The sequence below is a fragment of the Gavialis gangeticus genome, unplaced genomic scaffold (assembly GCF_001723915.1).
Source record: "Gavialis gangeticus isolate Ggan-Ray unplaced genomic scaffold, GavGan_comp1, whole genome shotgun sequence".
Lineage (NCBI taxonomy): Eukaryota > Metazoa > Chordata > Crocodylia > Gavialidae > Gavialis > Gavialis gangeticus.
The window spans coordinates 47981922-47992838 of NW_017728997.1; the positions used below are offsets into that span (position 1 = coordinate 47981922).

The following is a 10917-nucleotide window of genomic DNA, read 5'->3' on the forward strand; positions in this document are numbered from 1 at the left end:
GCGGGGGGGAGGCTACAGCTACCCCACAATTCACCATAGTCCCCCCCAACCCCCCTCCCAGTGCAGCCCTGCCCAGCTGGGAAGAGCTTGGCGCAGCCCTGGCCCCAGTCTACTCCGTGCAGATCTGGGGGCACTTGCCCCTGCCATGCCCTCATAGATGAGTGCCAGCAGCAGCAGCAGGAGCCGCTGGACGAGTGGGTGAGCACTGGACCAACAGCTGCTGAGCAGCGTGCAGTGGTGAGAGCCACTCCCCTCCTTCCCTGGATGAACCATAGCTCTGTCCTGCACCCCACCCTCCGCACCCCACCCTGGCTGGTTAGCCCCTGCCTCAGCCCCACTCCTCCCTCACCATGGGGGCCTTGATCTGCCCCCTCCATTTTCCCCTTCCCTCCCATTTCCCCCCACCCTTCTTCTCTCTCCCCCTTCCCCTTCCCCCACACCAGACTTGCCAGCTGCATGCAGGTCTTCAAGCTGCTGGGTGGTGCTCCTCGCTGCCTATGTGCTGCTCTGTGGCTGTGTGCAGGCATGTGCCAATTATCGGCCACATCAGGCTGATTTCTGATGCAGACAATTTTCTTTATATCTGATATCAGACCAGAGGTATTGGTGCACCTCTACATTTTTATTAAAAAAAAACTTCCATGGCTTTGGGTCAGCAGTCTCTTCAGAATGCAGACAATAACAGCTGTAAAAGGAGAAAGAGAGACTTCAGGTATCTGGATTCAGGTAGCTTTTTCCTTGAAAGTATTTTGCACATTTGCATGAGTGTAATGCATCCAGAATCACCCAAGCCTCCCAGTATAGTTGTGGATTGGATAAAAACTAAGTGGAATAACTAAGAGGAATAACTAAGAAAGCTTAAGTGGGTCATTTGGTCTCTTCCACATTTGTGTTGTGTCCTTTATGATTGCTTAGGACATTGATTAGTGCATGCTAATATTGTTCAATACTTTTCACAGTGATGCTGTTTAGATTGGGGGTCTTATAGTAGATCTATAAACACACAACTTTCTTTGGGTCTTTGGTATTCCTGAGATTCCCACCATTTTCATGTGCAAATGGTGTGCTTTTGTTTGTTGCCTTGTCTAACCAGTCCAAATACATTAAGCTCAAGAGGGCCTATGGGACATGAATCATAAGGAATAAAAAGTTCTTCATTCACTCTCTTTTCACAAGAATAGTTCTAAGACGGTTTGTGGTGTGCAATGTTCTATTTAATTTAAGATGCTGATACTCGGCCATAGCATCAGCGTATAAATGTATCATTTGTAATGCATATTAAGCTATGTTCTATATATTACTCCCTTCAGTTGACTTCCTGCAAAACATACATCAGGAAGAGGGATAAGGTCTTTTTGTATCTGTTTTTTAGCGTGTCTGCATTGTAAACTGTTTTGCAAAGTTGATTCTGGCTTAATTAGAAAGCAGGTGTACATTGACACCTATTACTAGGGACCTACCTAATTCACAGAGGCTGCCTCCAGATTTTGTTGTCCCAGCATGGCATTGGGCACTGTTTTCATGGTGAAGTATGGTGGGCTCCCCCACACCTGTGGCTGATGGGTACTGAAAGTCCTGCCCCTCCCTGGGGATTGACAGGTGGCCACCTATCAATCTCCAGGGACAGGCAGGACTTCTGCCCCCCCATGTCAATCAGAGGCATGGGAGGGCTCCCCCCTCCCCCCACAAGATTGATAGGTGGCTATTTGTCAATTTCTGGGGAGGGGTGGGACTTCCAGGGCCCTTTGGCTAATCAGAAGCATGGGGGGGGGCATGCACCATGCTGCACTGTGAAATCCCCCCTGCCTCCACTTTCCTTCCCCTCTGTGTGCTTTGGGACACCTGGGTTTCCCATCTCTGTTTGCAACTCCCTTTTTATTCCCCTCCACCCAATCTTCCTGCTTTTTTGTGGTCCTTGTGCTTTTTCATGGGGACTGGGGTTTTTCATGAGGAACCTACCAAATTTGTGGTTTCCACAAAAATCACAAAATCATGAATTTAAGTCCCTACTTATTACCTGCCAGATTGTCACCACTATTTAAATGGTAGAAATCTTGATTTATTTTTGGAGAAGAAGGAATATCTTTTGCATTCCCCTTGCTTTGCTGTTATTCTCCAAAACCACACTTGATTATAATCATCACTGTAGATTAGTTCTAGGTACAGTCTCTCTGGATCTGCTTAGTGCCATGTAGCCAGGCCACATCAGACTGTAGTCAGCCTTATCAGCAGCCCATCTTTGCCAAGTTGAAAAGTAAGGGGAAAAGAGTAGAGCAGCATACTGGCTGAACTATACCCAGAGTTCAAAACCATCAGAGTTCCTAGTATGCTTTTACTAGACTTGAAAGATTTGATGCCCATTAGGTAGTGGCCAGCACATAAGATTGAAAGTTGATAAGAACAGGGACTACCATTGATCTGAGCCACCAGAAACAGCATCATGTTTTAAAACAAGCTCAACATTGTACATGGAGCTTGTTTGGAGGCTGGGCAGGAATGTAGATCTTCTGTATTAGCTGCTAACTGGCAGTAGATGTCTGATAAGCTTGAAGTTATTGCTTTGCATTCTCTCTCATGAAGCTGTTAGAGAAGAGAAAGTGTTTTCCTATATCTCTTCCCTTTCTCACCAGACCCACCTGACTGTTCTTGGAATGTTTGAAGGGATAGAGTGGCAGAGGCATCCCTCTCCTTATCTGCTTCTCTGGGTTCTTCTTTCACTGTGAGTGTCTGTCAAACATCCCTCTCTGCTACAACTTTGAATTTTTCCTCATGGCAACAAGTGATTCTTTTTGCTTCCACTACAGCAGAGGGGGCTGAATAGTAGGAATGATACTGATTAGAATCTTGCTGCTTTCTGTTTTCTCGGTAGGCTTCTGAGCAACAGTAAGGGGATGAGATCTGTCTGTGTATGTTGACCAGCGGAAAGCTTGCTTTTAATAGATTTGTGGCTAGACATGTACTTCTGTTGTCACCAGAGATTTTCATGTATCGGTCTGCATTTGGTTGTGCAAAGTAGATTTTCATTTGTGTGTATACCTAAAGGATAAAAACTAGATCCTACTTAAATTTTTCAGAACTTGATGGCTTGGCCCCCACTTTTCCTCATCAGTGACTATTTACTTGTGCTACCAAATGGATTTAAATTCCTGATTATTAGTTGAGTTGGACAATTTAGTAATCAATGTGTTTTGTTTTGTTTTGTTTTTCCTTCTCCTCCACTCTCCTTATGCTAAGCCATGACTTCAGGATCTGGTCATGTGGACTCCAAGGCTGAGCTTACTGCTTTGCTGGAGCAATGGGAGAAAGAACATGGCAGTGGGCAAGACATGGTCCCTAACCTCACCAGGTAAGCCCCAGCAAATAAACCCAGAGATCCAAACATCTCAGATGTAAGAGCAGCTTTTGCCGTGTGATGGTTTATATAAAAGTTTCTTAAAATAATTGATTTAGCTATTAGTTGTTCATACTATCCTTGGCCTACAATTAGGCAATGTGCAATTCTCTGCGATTTAAAATTAAGTGTAGCCTGTTTTATAAAGATCCTATACAAGCTGCCTTCAAAGTAGTTTAATACTTAAATAATAGAAGAGGGAGGGATTTGAATAAGGGAGAATAATTATATTTTTGTCTGAAACTACTGTATTTGCTCAAATACAAGACAAGGTTCCCCCCAATTGGTGGGGGGGGAGGGGAAGGCACTGGTCTTACAATCGCATACAAAGAAATCCTACTAAATATATTGTTTATCCTTAAACTGCTGCCAAAAGCAGCATGTGTTCAGCAATGGAAATCAACTATTAAGTTGATTAAATGCAGCCAAATGAGCATGACCGTAAAACACACGGGCCACATTAGGCAAACATACTGATGGGAACCCTTTTGTGTAGCCCTTAACAAAAAAAACCAAACAACCCAGGAAGTTGCTCCCCTAGGAAGGAACTGACACTGGGCCTGGAGGGACTGTAATACCAAGCCAGCACTGGGATGACCAGAGCCAGCCCTGAAGCTCCCCCACCCCATCTTAACCAAAAGAATAGGTTAGTGCAGCCCATCAGAATAAGATGTATTGTAGTGCCCATTAAATGCAGTCCCCCTCACCACTGATTCTTTTCCAAAGTCATGGTGAGCCATGACATTGCATATGTTTTGACTTATTCTTCACTTTTATAGCTGAGATGTGCCTTTTTCCAATTTCCGTGGAGCTTTGTTTCTTTACAAGTCTTAAATGCCTAGCAAACATCAAGAAATTAGACCCCAGACAGTTCACCCAGAATCACTCTATTGCCTCCCTCTCTCAGCCTGTTGCATATGCTTAGCATTGCCCCACCCTCCATGAGGTAAAGCCAGACCAGGTTGCTCTCTGCCTCTTCTACATAGACATTTTTGGAGGATCCCAGGATTTGTGATAAGAACACCTGGTTCCAGTCATGAGTGGGGGTGGGGAGGGGTGTTAATTAGCACATGGATTATTTGTAGGGGTATCTGGAGTACACACACATACTGAGCAGTGCTGAGCTGTGGGGTCACCGTGGCTTAAAAGCTGTAGATTTTGGTGGGGCACAGCCCTATTAATTATGTGGTAAATCATGAGCCTTTCTTTTTGGACTAATATCATACATAGTTTGTATCATATTCAGATTAACTGTCCTGATTAATAGATTAACTGCACTGTGACCACGTAGGCAGGCTCCCCAGGGCAGGTGGTTGTCCCTAATATGTTCTCCACGGGAGGTCTATATTGAGTAGATTTTTGGTGTTGGGAGGTGGAATTGGAGCTTGCTCCATCCCCTCCATGCATCGGCCTGGTATAGCAGTGCTTCCAGGAGCAGTGCAATAAACAAAACAAAACAAAAAAAAAAATAAAAAAAAAGTTTGTATCATATTGCTTCTTGGCCTTTTAGCTCAGATCCATCGTAGTACCTGTTCTGGCGGGGGAGATACTGTGATCACTGATCACCAAGCCAAGATCACTTTAAATGTCATTGTGTAGTTAAGGGTGGAGACTTGTCCAATGTACTAAGGGCAGGCCCTCCAATAAGAGTTTACTATAGCCTCCTAGTATGTAAATCTTGGCTACATGCTTTATTTTTATGGAGATGGGGGATTTTTCCCTAGCTTGCTCCTTTGGCCTTTTGGCTGAGAGCAGGTGAGATTTGGGGACATGCAGACTCCAAGGCCTCTGGGCTTGGGGCCTGCATGTCGGATGCCTGCCATGAATTTGACAGTATCTGAAGCCCTAGGCTTGAAGTCTGGGAGGGAGGATACTTTTTGGTGGTATTACCACTTGGGCTTAATGACTGAGCTCTGCTTAGTCAATAAAATCCAGAACTGATTTGACAACTTTGGCCTGAGATGGTGGGGGGGGGTGGGAGTTTGTACCATACTTACCTGGCAGGAGAGATGCCATGATGATGCTTTCTGCCCATGTGGCTTTATGTACCTGGCAAGGGAGATCCCCTTCTTAGTCTTTAATGACTTGGTGTAACTGAGGGTAGAGACCTGTCCATTGCACTGTAGGTGGGCACCCCTGTGGGAATCTACTGTAGTCTGCCAGTGGGAGGATCTCAGCTGCACAATTCATGGTGATGGTGGATTGCTTTTGGGCTTTATCTCTAGGTTGCTCCTTCAGCCTGTTGGTTAAGGGCAAGTGAGACTAGGGGGCATCTGAACTCCAAGACCTCTGGGCTTGGGGCTTGTACATAGAATGCCTGCCATGGATTTGGGTTTGTCTAAAGCCCCAGACTGATGTGTCTGGGAGGTAGGATACTTGCTGGTGGTAGCACCACACAGACTTGAACGATTGAGCGCTGCTTATTCAAAATTTGGAACTTAATTCAGAACTGATTTGGCCCTGGAAACAAAATTTTATTTAAAAAGTAAAAGTTTTTACTACATATATGTAGGTTCCCAAGTGCTGCTGAAAAGTGTGTTTATGGAGTTCCTGTGCTAAAACTTGTAGCAGTTCCAAAAAAAAAAAAAAAAAAGGTAACATGCATCAACTCTGGATGAGCTAAGTGCAGGGGTATTTCAGGCAAATTGCTACAGCCATGTTTAATTTCAAGGTAACTGTTTTCAAATTTGTGCCTCACTTTGATGTGCAGGATCTGACAATAAAGAGAGGGTTAAGAATCTGCTAGGGGAAAGCAGACAGCAAAGGGGCTAGCTGACCCAACAGATTTATTTTCCCTGCTATAGCAGTGGTAGGGGACAAATACAAGGCAAGTCTTCAATGATTAGATTCTGTACCTGAAAAATTATAAGGTATCCAGGTTGTAGCCGTATTGGTCTAGAGGCAAAAGGAATCAGAACTTGTGGTAGAGGTGATACCTTTTATCAGGACAACTAGATTGATTGATTGATTTTTTTTTTTCAAAAATCTAGTTGGTCTAATAAAAGAGATCACCTCTATCACAAGTTCTGGAAAATTTTAACACACTTATAAATTTTCCATACACAGAATCTAATTATTGGGAGATCATCTTGTAATCAGGGTCTGTTTGAGTTAATATGATAATAAAGCCTTGTTTAAAGTGGTTAATTAAAAGAAGCTTATTCCATATGATTGCTGTTGTAAAACCTTTTTATAATAATTGTACTCAGATTATATGAAATAATGAGAAGCATTGTCACAAGATAAATTTTGGGGAGTAGAGAGGAGGTTTTAATGAGGCTCACTGGTCAAGTCCAAAGCAAAGTTTAATAAAGTGCAGTTTTTTTATGATGGGATCCTTTAATGAACAGGGAGTTGATGGTTCCTTTGAAGAAGGTGGTCATGTGTTGTATGAGAAAACGCTCTTTCCCTGGGCTTGGCCAGCCAGCTGTCCATTGTGAGGAAGCTGGGATGTGGAAAGTAGAAGGAAGAACTGGCAGTAGTAGCTCTGCTTATCCAACGTAAGAGTTTCCAGGGCCAGAGGACAGAGATGTGAAGTGTCTTCTCCATGACGTTCATCAAAAATAGTGCAAAAACATAGAAGACAGCTTTTACATGGTACTGTTGTCATCCCCAAGCACCTAAAAATATAAGTTTGGCTTCCCAAATTGCAAGATATTTAAGGCAGTACATTCTAGTTGTATTTTAAGTTTATCTTCTAATTTCTGAGACTTTAGGATAAACTCATGTCAAGTTTTCAAGATTTTTCCCTGTAGCCCTATAGAGCTAGAAATTTACTCCTTATTTGAAATGAAAGCTGTGATCGCTTGCTTTCAAAAGCTGGTGTTTTAAATATTCAGAAATGTCTGATAAAATTGTAGAAATTGGCAACAGTAGGTTAGATAGTATTTGTCTTTGCCATAGAAGGTCTTGTCAGAGAATATTTAGTCATCCAGCTGTTCTAGCAGCTTGAAACACTAGGGAAAGTTCCATCTTCCAGAACAGTTTTGCTTTCTTACCACTCCTCTGCTCTGGAACTGTCCTTTATCTTTGAGCCCAGCATAATCAGTGTCAAAGCAAGCTGTTAACCTCAGGAGCATGCCCCCAGTCCTTACTTCTAGGATTCTGCATGGTACACTGATTGTGCTTGCGTGGATAATAGGGCAAAAGCGTCAATACTACCTACCAGTTATGTTTGTAATATTTTTGAAGTATTGGGTTCTGATGATCGTGATGTTGAGTCAACACATCTGTCACTTAAAGACAACTGGAATGTACCTCAAAGAGCACTTCCAGACTGTAGATGACCTGTTTTAACTTCCTTTGAGGCAACTTTGCTGATGGCCTAACAGACTTAACCCAATCCATGAACATTTGGTCCTCTTGACAAGGTTACCTCAGTTACTCTTTGAATGCCAAGCCTTTTTTGCTTTAGTGCAGGTGACAGGCCTCATTTTAAGGCATTTGGTAAGAGGGTGCACTAGAGGGACCTAGTGATTACTGAATTAATATTGCTTCAGATAGGAGTAAAAGTCCCAGTTTTATGAAGTGTAGTTTGATCTAGTCTGCTTTGAGAAGAAGTGCCTTAGACTGACATAAGTCTAGGTTTAAGAGAGTCTTCATGAGCGATACTGATTGTGCTTAGTAATATTTTAAGACAGAGTGGTGCTCTTGCATATTGTTCTGGACCTTAGAACAGGAAGTTGTGGTTGTATTTGTTAGTGAGCAATATCTTTTATCTTCCTTCCTGTTTGAGAGTTGAAGTAGAGGAAAACTTTCTGGTTGGTGGAGGGCTGAGATCCAGAGAGCGAAGTGATGAATTAGGGTATACCAAAATTAATGCCAATTGAATAGTAGTAGAACTAAATGACAGTAAATTGGCATGATCACGATATCTGATAGGCTACATATAAAGCTTCCAATAAGCTAGTGCTCTGGGCCCATGTATTCTAGAATATCAGAAGGTACAAGCACAGCTAAAAAAGCTGCTTAGAGGTCAATGTCAACTGGCCAGAAATATCAAGGATACCAACAGGTGAGAAGCTGCTCCTTGCAATGACGCTGTACCAACAAGTGCTCAAAGTCCAAGTATAGCTCATGTACCAATCCTGTACATACAATGGGCCATTTTCTCAGTTCCCTTACCTATAGGTGTCTTGGAATGGCCAGTGGTTCCACACTACTCCCTTGACTGATTGCTCTTATTTGCTGAATTGGGGCATGCATTGGTGAAGTAGTTGAGTATAGCTAAACTTCATAATCCTACAATGACCTTGGGCCACTGGAAAGACCTCTGTGACACCAGTATTGTCAATGGGCAGTTTCAGGACTGCTTTTACTTGCACACATCTTGTTCCCTAGATGAAGGTTCTCTTACCACACCCTACTACAGGTGGGATAATTTTAGATCATGTGCAGATGATGATCTGTCCCAGTGCCTTTTTAAATGTATGTAGTGCAGTTCCAAGGAAAGCACAAGGATGCATTATAGAGAAAACAAAGGGGAGAAGGGGGCTGGCTTTACCTTTACATAAAGAATGTATGTTTAGTCTGCACTATAAGAGTCTGGATGACTGGAAAAATACCAAGTAAGTCAAGGAAGCTGGGCAATTATTTGTCTGGCCTTTTGCTGTCACCTGTTAAGGTAAGTGTATGGCAAGGGGAACTTTTAATGATTCATCTTTTTGACCCCTTGAGTTAAAGGCTGACAGTGCCACTAATCTAAAAATAGATTAAATTTGATTCTTTAAAAATGTCCTCTAAACAAAGTGGAGAGAAGACTAAGTGCTTATGTTCATTTTTCCTCTTAAAATATCTTATTTTTTGGAGTATGGTTGTGGATTAGACAAAAAAAAAAACTTTTTTTCAGGCCACCTTTTAGCATTTTAAAGAGTCAAGAAGGAAAAAACTTTCTTCTTTGCATTTCAGTTTTAAGAGTTATTGCTTTTTATTTTTCACTGGCTAAGTGATTGCACCTGGTCCTCTCAAAAGCATCATCAATAATCCATACCCATATTTATAGCTTCTGCTCTGGGAGCACTCAGGTTTTGACTGGCATGTAATTTGTCTGTTCGCCTAAGCAAGACTGATGAGGACACTTCTGAGTCCCTGTTTGTCAGGTTTTGTTTGATGTTGAAGGTTCTACTTACCACCCAGAAAGACCTAAGTAGTCTAGGTTATAGCTCCTGGGATCACTTCTGTTTTGCCTTTGTGCATACACCCTTCAGCTGTTAATTCCCAAGGGAAAAAAATGGAAGCTGGCAATAAGGAATCCATTAGAAAGAGGTTCTTTAGGATGCAACTTGTCAACAGTCCTCCAGAGTGTAAATTGGGCAACATTTTAGAGGGACATGCAGTTTGCATCTTTTCAGATTTAGGTTGATTCATAGGAAATACCAGAACCCTACAGAAGCGCAATCTTGTGAAATCCATCAGTGACACAACAAGGGTCCCTGCTCTTTGCTCTTCAGGCATAACACTTTTGTAAGGTATGCCCAAATATTGTCATCTTTGCCATATAAGTAAATCAGTGCAGTTTGTGGCAAGGGGAATACAGCAAACACCTTCACTTTTTACAGGTCTTCCCTGGTAGCCTCTGATATACACTGAAAAACAACAATAGAATTCTGTAGCATTCTAGAGAAATTCCCAGAAAAAGACAAGTTTGTGTATTTCTCCAGAATTTCTTACACCTGTTTAGCTGACTGATGGTTGATTTTTGGGATTTCTCCTGTAGCTTCAGGATCACTTGTCAGCTGAGGGGAATGAACAGTAAAACAACAACCCTTACAGTTGTCCAGCTGATGTAGTTAGTTTTATAATCTGATGTGGATGGGTTTGCTCAAGCTAGCCTTCTCCTCTGCACCCTCCCCCCCTTTAATACTCCAATTCTTACCTTAAATGGCTTGACAATTAGGCAGGGACAGAGCATGGCTAAATTGCTCACAGCAGGACTAGGCAGCCCCATGTAATACTTGTCTTTTCTTTCCTTCTTATAGATAGGTGAGAAATCCTTTTTCCCTTCCCCCATCACTCTTCCAATTAAAATAACCTAATATAAAAAAACCAAAGATGTAGTGGTTCGTCCCTGTGTCAAATAGGCAAAAAGTGATCAGAAATGCTCTACAGGGTACTTGGAGAGGAGTTCCTGGTGCAACTTTTTTTTAGTCCAACTGCTTTGAAGCATGGGAGTGGATTTTTCTCAGCTTGAGATCTGCAGAAGTAACTGGCTGTCTGCTGTATGTACCTGAAAGAATTTGTATTCTGAGGTATCGTGAGGTTGCTGGTTGGATGGGTTTTCTCTTCCCGCCCTTATTTTATGCATAGAATTAAAGGGGTTCAGTGACATGCACTGCTTCTTGTAGATAAGGAAAATGTGCTTTTCGTCCATTGCTTCCCTTTGCTAAATTGCAGCAGTTAGGCTAAATCGTTCTGATACACAATCCTGTTATCTAAACACTTGATACATGGTCATTATTTTCAGAGAGGAAGGGACAAGTGTCTTGTCTTGCTCTTAAGATTATCTAACCTGAAATCTTCTGATGTCA

At 42.4% G+C, this 10917-nt stretch overlaps 1 protein-coding gene across 3 annotated transcripts in view; it reads left to right on the forward strand.

Annotated features, from left to right (window-relative positions):
• Nucleotides 1-10917, forward strand: part of DCAF1 (DDB1 and CUL4 associated factor 1) — a 149718-nt gene that overhangs the window by 9362 nt on the left and 129439 nt on the right. For all 3 annotated transcript variants that reach the window (XM_019505170.1, XM_019505171.1, XM_019505172.1), the window contains exon 2: nt 3235-3346. In XM_019505170.1, coding sequence (XP_019360715.1) covers nt 3237-3346 — 110 coding nt within the window. In that variant the 5' untranslated portion in view covers nt 3235-3236. The remainder of the gene's footprint in view (nt 1-3234; nt 3347-10917) is intronic.